The sequence below is a fragment of the Engraulis encrasicolus genome, chromosome 10, assembly GCF_034702125.1.
Source record: "Engraulis encrasicolus isolate BLACKSEA-1 chromosome 10, IST_EnEncr_1.0, whole genome shotgun sequence".
NCBI lineage: Eukaryota > Metazoa > Chordata > Actinopteri > Clupeiformes > Engraulidae > Engraulis > Engraulis encrasicolus.
The window spans coordinates 34,069,968-34,084,967 of NC_085866.1; the positions used below are offsets into that span (position 1 = coordinate 34,069,968).

At 42.4% G+C, this 15,000-nt stretch overlaps 2 protein-coding genes across 8 annotated transcripts in view; both read left to right on the top strand.

The window, feature by feature from the left end:
- The window catches only part of trim33 (tripartite motif containing 33), a 56,676-nt gene extending 51,568 nt beyond the window's left edge, over window positions 1-5,108 (top strand). For 6 of the 7 annotated variants that reach the window (XM_063208692.1, XM_063208693.1, XM_063208694.1 and 3 more), the window contains exons 19-21: window positions 314-466; window positions 2,975-3,025; window positions 3,574-5,108. In XM_063208692.1, coding sequence (XP_063064762.1) covers window positions 314-466; window positions 2,975-3,025; window positions 3,574-3,858 — 489 coding nt within the window. In that variant the 3' untranslated portion in view covers window positions 3,859-5,108. The remainder of the gene's footprint in view (window positions 1-313; window positions 467-2,974; window positions 3,026-3,573) is intronic. The other variant, XM_063208698.1, reaches the window with a different exon arrangement.
- A 1,229-nt stretch (window positions 5,109-6,337) lies between these two features.
- Window positions 6,338-13,797, top strand: slc66a1 (solute carrier family 66 member 1). Its single transcript, XM_063208699.1, has 9 exons — window positions 6,338-6,504; window positions 7,269-7,335; window positions 7,514-7,712; window positions 7,987-8,116; window positions 8,862-8,949; window positions 9,374-9,531; window positions 11,009-11,107; window positions 12,371-12,556; window positions 12,985-13,797. The coding sequence occupies exons 3-9, from the start codon at window positions 7,519-7,521 to the stop codon at window positions 13,063-13,065; spliced, it is 936 nt and encodes a 311-aa protein (XP_063064769.1). The 5' UTR covers window positions 6,338-6,504; window positions 7,269-7,335; window positions 7,514-7,518; the 3' UTR covers window positions 13,066-13,797.
- The last annotated feature ends 1,203 nt before the right edge of the window (window positions 13,798-15,000 follow it).

Here is a 15,000-nt window from a genome sequence, read left to right on the forward strand (position 1 = left end):
TGTTACAGCAAACAAACACTATTTATTAACTCATTCATATTTTCCCTCTCTCCCTTCTTCTCTCCTCTTTATTATTATTTGCCAGTATTTTATTTAAACCTACTCTGGCTAGGCTACTGTGTTTTGCATGTTTGCATGTTGTGGACTTGTATTTGTGTACTGCTGTAATTGTCTACATGTCCAAGTGTTTTTTGTATGGCTCCCAAATCAGACAAATTCCCTTCAGGGCAATAACGGTTTTCATTCATTCACTAATTCATTCTTTCCTCCCTTGTCCTTTCCTTTCTCCCTCCACTCCACTCCGCTCCACCAGGTGCCCAACTACTATAAGATCATCAAGCAGCCAATGGCGTTGAACACGGTGAAGCAGAAGCTGCAGCTGAAGCATGCGCAGCACTACCGCACAGCCACCGAATTTGTGGCCGACGTGCGCCTGGTCTTCAGCAACTGTGCCAAGTACAACGAGGTGAGTGGCATGGGGCCCCGAGTCCTTGGGGGCACACCCTTGTGGTCGCAAGGCTGTCTGTCTGTCTGTCAGTCTGCCTGTCTGTCCAGCTGTCTCTTTCGTCTTTCCATCTGGATTGCCGTGGGCTGTGGAATTTATTAATAACACATGCACGCGTACTGGCACCCCATGTAAAGCTATGGAGCATCCCACATACAGATATCCAAACAAAAGACACCAGGCACGTACACATACAGTATGCTACAAGAGGTGCCTGTTTCCTAAAACCACAGCCAATGACCATGGCTTCTTTATTGTATGCAATAAATCAGCTATGGTAATGTGGAAATGCACCCCAGAATTAGCCTGGGAACTCCCATACTGCCTTTAGTTCTACACAATCGTTTCGATCTGAAAGACAATCTCACTGATCTCACTTGTGATTAGGTCTGGTGGTAACCAGGCAACCCCAGAATGGACCTGCAGTATAAATTCACACACTATATAGCATGTTTACAGACGCACATAGGCATGTGTTGCTGAACACCGTGTTTGTGGGAGCACTAACCCTAGCAGAATCACCTTAACTTATCTCCTCTGCAGTGAAGGAAATGTGTCGTTCATCCTTCATGTTATTTGAATCCCCTTGATATCCCCTGAGAGGGTGTTTCCTTAACGTAATGAGGTTAAATCTATGGAGAGAAAAATCATGTCTGCAGTAGACCTAGGGGAAGGGGTTGGTTATTATGGCAGTCCATGTTAGATTGGTGTGTGTGTCTCTGTGTGTGGGCGTGGGTGGTGCGCGGGTTGGCTTTTGCCTTTATCATGATGTGATAATGTAGAGAGAAAGGACAATAGTGGGAAAGAGAGACGGGGACTCGGTTGGGGCTTGATTTATGGTGTGGCGCCTTAACTCACTGATCCACGGTACAACCACTGCATCTATTAGTTGTGGAAGGATAACTGCATCCAGGGCTCCAAATGATCACCAGCCAAAATGGCTAGTAGGTGTTAATCTTACTAGCCAAACACACACTCACTAATGGGTCAAAGTGGCTTGTAAGTTGGTCTTTTCTACCAGCCAAACTGAATTTTGACCAGCATTTGGCTGGTTGACAGTTTATGTAGAGCCCTGGCTGCAGCTATTTAATGTGTGTAAACCAAAGCTAAAACCTTATGACTGCTCGTGTGCAGTACAGTTGTTGAAGCAGCGATGGAAGAATGGTTAGGCAGTTGGAGTCTCTTAATCGTAAGGTTGCCGGTTCAAATCCCATATCTGATGTGTCCTTGAGCGAGGTATCTTACCTCACAATTGCCCCAGAGACGTAAACTAATAGCCAGTTAATACCTAAGACATTTTGAATTGTGTCAGGGTAATGTAATGTGCTGTTCTGCAAGATACTAATTCTGCACCCCTTTTGCTGGCTACCTCTTCCACAAGTGCATGAGAATGCAAGGAATCCAAGAATGAATTGCATGTTTTTTTTACTGGCACATTCTTCTAATATCCAACTGTACATGCAAATAAGTTGCCTTGGCTTTTACATGCATAGTTGGTTTATGCAGTCATGTGACTGTATAAGAGGATTTGAGTAATTTGTGGTAATATTTCCCTGTTAGCAGGGTCCTTTGTGCAGTTCACTGTAAAGGAAGTGGCTTTGAATTTTTTCTCTTTTTTCCATGGATGTGCTGTTTCATATGAATACCTTTTTGGTTTCATATCGTCAGTTTCTCAGGGAACGTTGGGTGTTGCTGAGAAATTACAAGACAGAAGAGGGAGAAATGCTAAAACAAGAGAGAAATGAAGAAGAGAAAATTCTATTGTGAACATTATATTACAATTGTAGTGAATGATTGTTTGATTTTGCATGTAATGGAGTTAGATGTATTTGACGTTTGAGATAACTAGATTGCATTTTCTCAGTATGCTCGGGGCAAGCATACGGAGTAGAAAAGGGTTCTCGTACTGGGCAGAAGTTCTGGTAATGATCAGTCGCCAGTCGCATTAAAAACAGGCCTCTACTGTAGCTGTGGTTATAACCTGCTCCAAATTGTATTCTGGGAAGCTGACCAAAATGCTGTTGTTGGTAATGTTGGTTTGTTGGTATGTAAGAGTTTATGGGATTTGTCTGTGTTTGTTTTTTGATTCCTGTGACTTTGATTTTTGTGACTTTGTCCGTCAAAGAAGCACCATATAAGCAAAAATGGCAGGGGAGAAAAACGCTTTATTTCTTGTTTTGGGGAAAGTGAACATCGCTTATCCAGTGTAATGCTGCTGGATAATCTCCTATTTACACACAAAAGCGATTAAAGGATTTAATTTGGATGTTTGCCATACGTAGTAAGATTTTTTTTTTCCTTGTTGTTGGCAAGCGTGATATTGTGCTCCTTGGACTGATTGAAAATACAGTTGAGGATACCTCCTCTCCGTATGTGCTATAAAATATTTCTTCCCCCCTTTTTTGTGTTATTTTTTTCCTTTTCCTCCTTTTTTTGTATTTTACTGTACTGTTATCGCCCCTTTTTTAGATGTCTCGAATAATCCAGGTTTATGATGAGGAGAAACCAGTTAATGTACAGGTAAGCGGTCGCCACCACACACCTGATGATGGGTTCAAAAACGCGTTGTTGCCACGGTTTTTTCGTCTGACTTCTAAGTTTCTCGTTTTCTCATGAACTCCACCTTTGTTCTCCCCCACCCACCTACCCACCCATCCACCCACACACCTACCCGCTTACTCTCCCCCTCCTTCCCCTTCGTCCTCCTCTCCTTACCCAATATGGCTTTGCTCACCCTCTTTCTTTGGCCTTCTGTACTCTGTGTTCTGCTCTCACACACACACACACACACACACACACACACACACACGCACACACACACACACACACACACACACACACACACACACACACTTGTACTCCTCTCTCACACCTCATTTATGTCATTCTGTGCCCCTGTACCTCTGTGCCTTTGTAAAACACATGCACACACGCACACCCACACACACACACACACATCCCGCTCAACCCTTTACCCCTAACCCCCTACCCCATGTTCTCCCGGCTACCCCACCCCAACCTCCCTACCCCCTCCTATCCTACCCTATCCTCCTGTGTTGTCCTGGCAGGCTGACTCGGAGGTGGCAGAGGCTGGGAAGGCGGTGAGCATGTACTTCGAGGAGAGGCTGAAGGAGCTCTACCCAGACCAGGACTTCCCCATCATCCCCGAGAGCGAGCCGTCCTCAGACCAGGACCAGGACGGAGGAGAGACGGCAGAGCAGGACAAGGAGGAGGAAAGGGAGAAAGAGAAAAAGAAGGAGGGCGGAGATGACGACGACGACGCCACCGACGACTCGGAGGACGAAGTTGTGCAGCCGAAACGCAAGCGCTTAAAAACGAGCCCGTGCATATAAGCGCATGGAGAACGGGAGAGTGAGATTGAGAAGGTGGGAGGAAGGGGGAGGGAGAGTTTTTTTTTTTAAATCTAATTGAAAAACACTGACTGACTGAGCCCCCAGCTGTGGAGAAAGCAAAATGGCTGCACGTAATGTGAAGAGAAGGATGGATTGGTCTTCCTCATCATCCCACACACCCTCTCTGCTCCCTCACACTCATTCTTACATACGGGACCTGCTGGCACACACACACACACACACACACACACACACACACACACACACACACACACACACACACACACACACACACACACACACACACACACACACACACACACACACACACACACACACACACACACACACAGGGCCGCTGACAGCTTTGGCTTGGCCCAGGAGGACAAAGTCATCTGTGAAGGCCCCCACCCAATACATACAATGTAATGACAACCCAATTCTGGGCCCCCTCTGTCCCTGGGCCCGGGACAACTGTCCCCTTTGTCCCCACCTGCCGGCTTCCCTGCATACACACCATTATTCCAGAGCTACTTTTATTCGCCCACTACGAAAAATGCCTTGTTATTATTATTGTTAATATAAAAGAAATCAACTTTTACCAAGAAGTGTACACAGAGTGGCAGAAGAACTTTTTCCCCCGTTGGTGTGTCAATGTGACGGATGGCTCTCAACAATGGAGGCGGTGGCACAGTTTTGGAACTGTTACAGTGGGATAACTTAATGAGTCGTTTTTTTATTATCATTACTGTTATTATTATTATTATTATTACTACTATCATTTACGATGCTGTTTGTAAATTTGTTGTGAACAATGCTTTATAAAAGACCATACACTCTCATCTCCCCCCTATCCCTTGATGTATAATAATGTTTAACACGGTATTATACCTTCTGGGTATTTGTGTGTGTGAATGAGCATGAATGGATGTGTGTGTGTGCGAGCGCATGGTTGTGTTTGAATGTTTGTTGGAGAAAAAAAAGACAGTCCATTGCTGTAAATAAGAGTATTCATTCAAAAACATGACTGAAGACTGGTTTGTTTGGTCATTTACTTCAATAAAAAGGTTTAAATGCAGTGTTGCCTGTAAACTGCAACGGACCCATTTTTTGTTATAATAGCCTACTTGGTTTTAATGTTCACTCTGTAACAACAGAGCAAATTGTTGTGTTGATATTCCTTTCCAGTAGCATACAATAAAGCAACTGGCCAAAAGGGATGGTTACTGAATAAAATGGGAAGATGAAAACGTCTGTTTGATCATTACCATGTCAATGAACGCTGTAGCTTAATAAGTAATCATTTTAATTTCCTGCAGTTTGTGCAGTGCCTGTGAAGTCAGATCATTTGTTTATTGACGTCCACATGTTGTCTTAGTTTCACCCATTGGGTTTCTGATAAACTCAAAAGGAATGGCGAGACGAGATTATCTTATCTTTTTTGTATATATCTAGGATGTTGAGTCATTTTAAAAATCACTAATTGCCTGTTATGTGATCGTTAAACTATTATGGAAATTAATGTAATTAACAATGTAATTGGCATAGACGTTGGGTCAAAGATTAGAGCGGATATTTGGAATTATCAAATGGGTCTATTCGTTGTATTAAGTTATCTTCTTAGTGAATGGGTCTCTCTTCGCAATCTGTTTCTATATCCTATCAAACGAATAGCTGTGTGTGTGTGTGGGGGGGGGGGGTGCTCTGTGCTCAGGGAAGTGCCACAGAATGCCAGATATTTGAAGGCAGCTCCCAGCACCCCCTTGTGTGAAGACATGAAATGTGAGAAATTGTTTTGTGGTAGTGAGGCACGTGCGGGAAAGACGCGCCCTGGTTACGCACGTGGGCACAGTGTTGAAACTTTCTTTAATCAAGAGGGGGTTCGATTTTCTGACTAAAGGAGAACTTAAGGGTTCACATGTGAATTTATATTTCTGTTGTTGGCCTAGGGTTGTGCCAGTAGCAGTCATGTTTCCCCGTGGAGTCATTTTTACACATATTACACATATTGGGTGCATCCCAATATGTGACCTTGCCTCCTCCACTTGCCTCCTCCACTTGCTTCTCGTCATGATGACATCACTGACAACAGCATTATATTTCAATATCTTGCAAAAGCTCAATTGTAAAGTCTTTTTCTCATTTGCAATTGGGATGGTGAATGAAAAACAGTCCCTCAAAAGTTGTTGTGGCGAGGCTGACAGCTGGGAAACTTTATCGTTTTCTCCACGGAGGAGGGGCCAGGAGGCGGGACGAGGAGACAAGCACAAGTGGAGGAGGCAAGGACACATATTGGGATGCACCCCCTGTCACTTGAAACTTCCACTTTGAATCCTTCAAGCTGAATGTGATGATGAAATTCATTTCCCAACCATTATCACACTACTCTGCCAGGTACGAGCTGTGTGGAGGAAGTCAAGTCCATGTGAAGCAACAATTACGCACGCGCAAGGATGTCCAAGCTGTGATGATGCGACTCCTGAGCTCAGCGTTTGTGAATTTATGCTGAATCGCAGAGCCTACAAGTCAAATCAGCTGGGCAGTCAGCTGATCTCCGTCTAAACAGCAGGAGAAGCGAGGTCGCCGGTGAAGTGGTGGTCCTGAATGAGCAGCTACTAAACCCCAGGAATAAAGGAACTCCAAAAGGTAATAGGCCTACATTAATCTGAGGACTTCGGTTTTGAGGAGCCAAATTGCTATGCTACTTAGATGTCTGCAGTTAGGATACAGTATTTTTTCCATTTTCCAAATGGAGCCCATTTTTTTGTGTTGAACTGGAGTTGTTTTCTCGTTAACCTATCCTTTGTTCATTAACCTCTCACCGCACCGGTGTCTTGTTTGTTTCGTGTTTGGGGGAAAGGCTACGTTCAAGTTTAAAAAGCGATTAAGGCCACGACAAAAATGTGTTTTTCTACATTTGTTAACTATGTTCACACGGTGGTGACAAAATGCAAACCTTTCCTGAGACGCGTGATGGAGTGGAATCCAAATTGGTATTCGAGTGAACTAACGTAACATGTTGGTATGTGGTGCACACGTGTGAAATGTGACCACAGACAGACTGACGCTTTAAGACCTATAAACGATATGTTTTGTAATCAAACTCGACAAACTTCTGTTTCACTAGGCTACGTCTGGATAACCAGACAAGTCATCTCGTTATTGTGACCATTTTGTCTGTCATTGATCTGTTGATGGTTCACGGTGAAGAGTGGATTATGTAGGTTAAAGTCATTTTCACGTCGATAATGCTCTTTCCTCACAAAACAATTTCCCCAGACAGGTATTTATCAAGCGTTGACGCGCACCGATGATAGTTTCTGTCTACTCCGCCCCTTGGTGACGTTTGAGAAAAATCGTCCAATGACAAGTCAATATAAGCATGTTTACTTCCTTTATCCCTTGGCTAGTGTTTTGTGGAGAAGAGCTGGTCGCGGTCAGACGATCCAAGAGTGGAAAGAAAACATACCCTGATAGGTAACATTTTCCCTTTATACGTCACGAATACTGTGTTTGGATGTATTTTAATGATTTCAAGAAGAGTCTCTAATTGGATGTAGACCTGGACAAAAGAAAAGGCTTCAATCAGTTGATAGCAGTTTGCTCGGCAGTGTCTGTTGATGTTTACCAGTGTGTGGCCCTACTTTATTTTCAGCTGCTATGGCTTACGACAGCGCTCTTTCAAGGATCTCAGTCGGTGGAATAACCGTCGGGGGTAATTTCTCCTCGCTTTGCCCAAACGGGTCGGAGTGGGTTTGGAACGGCCTCGGGGAGTGCGCGCAGGATGCCCGGGACATGTCCAGTGTGATCCTCGGCCTTTTCTCCATAGGCTGCTTCATGGTCTCTTCACTCCCGTGAGTAGTCTGCACCATATGTCAGTCTCTGCCCAGATTTGCCATCATAGATATCCTCTGTACCTCATTTTAGAGTTTGGGAGTTGAAATCAGAAGGTTGTAGGTTCACATCCCACCACGGCTGAGGTGCCGTTGGGCATGACACCTAGCCTCACATTACTCTGGCAATTGTAATGAATACCCCGAACCTACCGAATCTGTAAGTCACTTTGCTTAAGTGTGAGCTCGGTGTAGCGCAATCATCCCGCATGCCTTCTGATTTGACCGCACACAGGCAATACTACAGCTCCTGCCGCACAGGGAATATGGACCAAGCTCTGTCCATTTGGTTCCTGCTCCTGTGGTTGTCAGGTGACACGTGCAACTTAGTGGGATCCTTCCTGGCTGACCAGCTGCCGCTGCAGGTATGGGAGACAGGCACAGACAGACACGATTGATCTGTTGGTATGGAGATGCAGACAGACACAATTGATCTGTTGGCGTACGTAATCAGTTCCTCCACTTGAATTGATCTGTATTTTATATTTTTTGTTGTTGTTTAAGTATTCCAACGTTTCAGATGATGTCTAGCAGAGGTCTGCCGTGACCTGCATTTAGGCATTTCAAACCATGTTGGTTCCCTGAAGAAGGCTTATCAGGCCGAAATGTTTTGTAGCATAATACATTTAAAATTACGCTCATTGAGTACCTTGGATCTGTTTCACTTTTCTGTTTTGAAATCCCTGAACCGCACCAAGGGAAAAAGGGAATAGCCTGAAAGGTGCATTTTGTTGGATGGTGGCCAGAGTAGGTATTGCAAACATGCTGTCCATTGAAGCTGTGCTGCCTATTGTCAAATTTAATCATTTCATAAATATTTACGTAATAATACACGTACTTGGATGATCAAAGTACAGTTTTGTACTAAAAAGGTCTATTTCTGGTGATTCAAAATGGTGGACATGGAGAAGAGCCACCTTTTTTATATCTACATTTTCCCAGCCATAATGAATACTTAAAAGTTGATGAGGGTGGTAACTTTTTGTGAAAAAGGTAGCATGAATGGGCAGCATGAATACTGGAAATGAACTACTAAAAATACCACACAGTGCACCTTTTTAGGACTTCAAATACTTTTTCTGACATTGTTGGTTTGTGTTCTCCATCCAGACGTACACTGCGGTCTACTACGTGATAGCTGACCTGATGATGCTGGGCTTGTACTTCTACTACAAGGCAAAGAACAAATTCAGCACTAGTAAGTCGGCTGCTTGTGGTGAATGACCACTGCTCATGTGTATAACGTGTCAGCAATGATCGAATGGAAGATGCATGACTTACCACAACCCAAATTTCTGTTATTGAACATGAGACAGAACAACACATCGCGAATGGTCAATTTTAAAAGAGGATAAGGACACAGCTTGATAAACGCCCTGATGATCACACCGCTTACACAAACCTTGTGAATGCATTTATTTATATCCGTTGGTGTACCTAAACTTTTACTTCAGTATACCAAGGCTAACAGAGTTGGGGAAGAGAGCTGCTCATTTAATCTTGAGTGAATTTTCACAAAATTTGAACCTCATCTATGTGCAAAAGATCTCAAATGTTGTACTACGTTCAACTGCGTAATCATAAACTGATCCATGATTTTTTTCTTTCCCATGAATGTGTAGACAATGGTACCCTGAATGGGGTTGCTGTGCTCTGCCTCCTGGGCGTGTCTAGTCTGACGCTGCTCCCCAGGTCTGACATGGAGGCACAGGCATCATCCTCAGCTCTGAGGCCCGGCAGCCGAGCACTGCTGACTGTACCCGAGGACACCTCGTCTCTGGTAAAGCGGCACACTGCCCACGTGCACAGCAATTTGGCTGCATGTTCTACTTCACAGCTATCTCTATGCATGCAACAAGTAAACATCCTGTTACCATGTTACAGTGGTTGTCAACCTTTTTTTAAACAAACGCCCCCTTGGTTACATCACAAGCCTCCCAAAGCCCCCTTCAGCTCATCAGAAGCCTGACAACGCCCCCCTTAGTATCAAAAAATGAAATGGACTAATGGCAACTAAGCTCCACCCCCTCTTAGCTTTATCCTTCTCAAAGCCCCTTTAGAGCTCCCCAATGCCCCCTGGGGGCTCTACCGCCCCCGTTGAGAAACACTACAGTAGAAGATGTTAGTTATTTGTGGTGCCTGTTGACTTGGGATAGTTACTGCATGTCCAATTTCACAGTATCTCTATGCATGTGACAAATGGCAACTAAACGAGCATCCTTGTAAGTGGATACTGTAAGTACACCATTATTTTTTCTGCACTATCCTATCTGCACATGCGCACCACGCAAGGCTGCACTCTCCGCTCTGCGAATGCGCGGCACGATTTGTGGAGCATTGTCACCCTTCGTTTTGCTGATCTGTAAGGACCTACAGAGTCTCTGATTAATTCCATCTTTATTGTAGCCTGTCAAGACGCTGACAAAACACACTTCATTTGTGATCGGCGATCTTCAACAGACGGCCACAGTCTCCCGTTAATCTTTAACTTTAATAAACCCAAGAAAATGATACGTTACACCACCATTATAATATTACGACTATTTTTCCCATACTACACTTATAACATTACATGGTGTGTCAATAAACCACAAAAAATGCCATATAGCCTCGGCTACTCGAATAAAACAAATGTTACAGACAGGTTTTTAGCCAAACCACACTTACAGATCGGCTTCTAGCGAACTCAAGGGTGAAAATGCTCCACGAATCGTGTTGCACATGCGCAGAGCCGATCGTGCAGCCTTGCGTGGTGTGCGTGTGCAGATAGGATGGTGCAGAAAATAATCGTGTACTTAGATACCTTCACATTCAGTTGCTGGTAGCAGTGAAGATGTATATATTTGTGGTGTATGTGCACTAGCGTAGGTTAGGGTACAGGGCCAAATGGCAAACCGGCCAAATGCTGGTAACGGGTAGCTATTCTTTGGTGTGTGACATCACAGTTGTTTCAGCAATTGTTTATTTGAATCCATGAATGTTCTAAAGAAAAAAAAACTCACAGAAAGTCTAAATGGCTAGTGACTCTGGAAAACCACCAGCCACAGTGGCCGGTGAGCAGAAAAGTTAACAGCAAGCTTGTTGGGGTGAAGTTATTTGTTATACTTGTGCACTTGAAATGTTTGTCGTATGGAACAGTTAAGAAACAGAACTTTGATTCCTTTGTATGCTTAGTTCATGTGAATAAATTGACGACAAAGCTGATTTGCTTCGGTCATATTGTTACAAAATATCAATGTGTACTTTTGTGTTTCCAGATGGCATCCTTCAGCACTAAGGAGATCATTGGCTTCACCATCGGCTCCATCTCCTCTGTCATGTACCTGTGCTCCAGGCTACCGCAGATATACACTAATGTGAGTACGGGCACAACAGGAGTGATGAGTTATGGTGGTTGTGGTGGTTGTTGTTGTTTTGGTGTGATACTTTTCAAACTCCATATAACTAAATGAAGAAGCTGTGGTAACACCAAAAAGTTACTCTGGTGTTTGCACAAAATAAATGTTGAACTAAATTGCAGTGTGCTCCAGCTTCAATCCATATTACTGAGTGCTTGCTGCAGGTGTGTGTTCTTGCTTGCTTGCTTGCTTGCTTGCTGTACCAGATCCAGAAAGGGTTTCAATTTGTCATACAGTGTCTATAGCTGATTAGCAAGATGTTGCTTTCTGTAGTCTGTTTTTGACATGTTGTTTCTGATGGCGTAATGTTTTGAGTAACTCTGAAATATTATCTACAGGAAGGTGAGTGGCATTATGTAACCAGAGAAATTATTTTAGAGGGCCTGAGATACACTTGCTTCAGTCAAGGACAAGGTCAATATAAATAGTTCAAATTGTGGTTATCATTCAACAGAAGAAAAAAACCCATTGCTGACATTGTAACATTAAGAAGTGGCTTGGAGTACTCAAATCAAAGTTCAATGTGTTGGATGTGCGTGACAAGTTATGCAATCTTCTAGGACTATATCTTCTCATGTGATACCTGTTGTATGGACTATATGCTGGCCTAATAGAGATCAGATTTGCTTAAAATCTTAATCTGGCAACAATGTGCGTTTATTCACTTCCTGTAGTCATCTTTGGCCAACACATTGAGCTGAAATGCTAGTCTCCACTTCATCCAATCGACCCTCGGACAATTAGTGGGATTTCATGAACAAATGAGTTTCTCAACTTTTTTTAGGCAAGGCACCCTTTCAATTCATGAAAAATCTCAAGGCACCCCAAACCAAAAAGCCGTAACACGGCATGGCATTTGATGCCACAGAGGCTCAGAAAAGTAACACATTTGGAGACGTCACACAACCTCGTAGTTGCAGCTTTATCTCAGACAGGCTAAGTGTAGACCATACTGGGGCGACCTAAATGTACTTTATTGTGCGTAAATGGTAGATGAAAGATTCCATTGACGAGCATTAATCAATTAATTTAGACAAATATGTACTATATTACATAATTTATTTATTTAGGTCAGTTTCACATACCGTCAGACACATTTTTGCGGCACCCCTGAGGGGTGTGTGCGGCACCACAGGGCACCCTGGTTGAGAAACACTGCATTAAACCATCCAGTGATGTGAGGGTGTACATCTAACTCCCACATTTCTGTTTCCTCAACAGTACAAGAGGAAGTCTACGGAGGGCGTCTCCTTCTTCCTGTTTGCGCTGGTGATCCTGGGCAACACTACGTACGGTCTGAGTGTGCTGCTGAAGAACCCGGAGCGTGGGCAGGGGGAGGTCAGCTACGTCATCCACCACCTCCCCTGGCTCATCGGCAGCCTCGGCACACTCTGCCTTGACGTCCTCGTATCCTTTTGCCAAACTGGCTGGTTTATGAAGAGAAATGTCAAGTGTTTGTGTGCCGTAGCACTCGTCTTGTCTTTTATCGCCAGACTTTAAGCGATTGATTTTTATTTTAAAATGGTTCGAAGTGAAGACAAGGAGGATTTGTACTACAGAGAAATGTGCAGGATATGAGTGGCTGTATGTGCCATTTCTGGGAGGATGATTGTGGTGTCTTTCTTTTAAAAAACGACTTAGTTATCTAATTATGAAATGGATTTAAATATGATTTTCATAATTGTACTCAAGTCATCTCATCTCAGGCTGTGTGTATGATCGGATGACATTTAGTGTTATTCAAACAAGACCTTGTGATAAAATCACGTATTTGTGTGTGGTGTTTTTTCCACACAGAATCTCCCAAGTTGTGTCCTTAACTTGCATTTGCTCAGATCTCCCTGCAGTTTTTGACCTACAACAAGAACAAAGACACCGTCTCCAGCGGAGAAACTGCACCTCTTCTTGGCAACTAAGAGATTATCTGGGTGCTGGAATTTTAGAAACCAAACATTTTATTTGACCTTTTTTTTTGCTTTTATTATTTTTTAATCATATTTAAGTGTTCTTGTTTTAATATTATTGCCAGGCATAACTGGATGATATTTTTTCGAGGGAGTGTACAACTTCTGGTTTCTTGTGTATGAGAGTATATAAGTATATTCCTCTTTATGCTCTTAAATATGTCGATGTCAACAAGGGACCTCATGACGATGAGAATTTATTGTGAATAGAGAAAGAAACATGTGAATATGACAAAAAGAAACATTTGCACAAAGCCTTTTTTGAAGACGCTACTTACAAAGTATTTTTAAAACGAAGGACGAGGTTGCCCCCTCATGGTATGATATTGTACAAGTCAGACTATTGTCAGAATTACTGTACAGTTCAAATTGTTCTCACTTGCATGCTGTTTTTCTTTATTTTTTGTCTTTGTTTAATCACAGTTTCCAGTGACGTTTCAATGGTGTCATGCCTTATCAGGGCTGTCATTTTATGGATATACTGTATATATTTAGCACCATTGAGAAGTTCTGCTTAATATCACATTTGTTTACAGAATTGATGGGAGTAAGGGAAGGGGGGATTTTGCTTTTATTTTATTTTTTTAATCTTCATTGTCCTGTAATGCATACTTTGTAACATTTGTCTGTAATTTGTCATGAAAGGTTGACCATAGCTGTGTACTAAAAGAATGTTTTGCCAAACTTTCCTGTCTTTGTTGCTTGACTTCAGAGGGACGTTTTCTTGAGTTTCCAAAATGATGCAACTTTCCGCAAATATTCACAAGGAGTTATCTCCTAGGTTCTGTAAGCTTGGCAGTTTAATACTCAGAGTTTAGTGCACACACAAACACTTGGCATGGAACATCTTGCAAAATTATGTTTAGTGGTACGAAAAAAATAATATTGTATGTAATCAAATCGGAGCATATAACACTTTCATGCAGAAAGAAAACAGGAATATCTTGTACCTGTTTATTGTCCTTAAGTACCTATCAGATTACTTTGTTTAATACACATCAGTGGGCTAAATCTGGTAAAATACAAAGATAGAACCAAAAAAGACAAGGATATATTAAATAATGTAAAGGTCAAATCATTTATAGATTTCAGATTAGTTCTACCTCCCAAACATGCAATTATTTACATATTTACTGTTAATTGGCATTTATTACGTCCATTACTGTTTAACACAGTTTGAATTATAGTGGACACCTTACTTTCCTCATGAACATTAAAGGGACACTGTGTGAGATTTTTAGTTGTTTATTTCCAGAATTCATGCTGCCCATTCACTAATGTTACCTTTTCATGAATACTTACCACCACCATCAAATTCTAAGTATTCATTATGACTGGAAAAAATGCAATTTTCATACATGAAAAGGGGAATCTTCTCCATGGTCCGCCATTTTGAATTTCCAGAAAGACATTTTTAGCTGCAAAAGTGACTCTACTTGGATCATACTAGGAAATATTTGTTTATTACTTAGTAAACTTTCATATAAAGATCAAATTTGGCAATAGGCAGCCCAGTTTCAATGAGCAGCATAGTTGCAGTACCTTTTTTTGACCATTTCCTGCACAGTGTCCCTTTAAAGGGAAGGTCCATCATTTGAGCTGCTGAAATAAAATTTAAAAAATGGGAGGACATGGGGAGAAATGTCTGAGGACGATAAATGAATTGTGGATATGTGACTGGTTTCAAACCCAGAGTCCCATGTCTCTGAAGGCAAAAAAGAGGAAATCACCATTAAAGTACTTTTTATTTTTTATTTTTTTGCTGTATGTGTAAGTTGAACTCTTGAAGAAGCTACTTGTTGCTTCAGAGACCAGTACTGGTTTAACTAAAAGCTAAGAGTTTCCTGTTTCCTTGTGGCTAGTCACATATTTGTAAAAGTATTCCCT

Excerpts from the sequence above, each read along its gene's own strand:
- slc66a1 (XM_063208699.1), top strand. The coding sequence starts at position 7,519 with ATGGCTTACGACAGCGCTCTTTCAAGGATCTCAGTCGGTGGAATAACC. Across the intron at positions 7,713-7,986 it reads TTCATGGTCTCTTCACTCCC|GCAATACTACAGCTCCTGCC; the intron begins GTGAGTAGTCTG and ends GACCGCACACAG. Across the intron at positions 8,950-9,373 it reads AAAGAACAAATTCAGCACTA|ACAATGGTACCCTGAATGGG; the intron begins GTAAGTCGGCTG and ends ATGAATGTGTAG.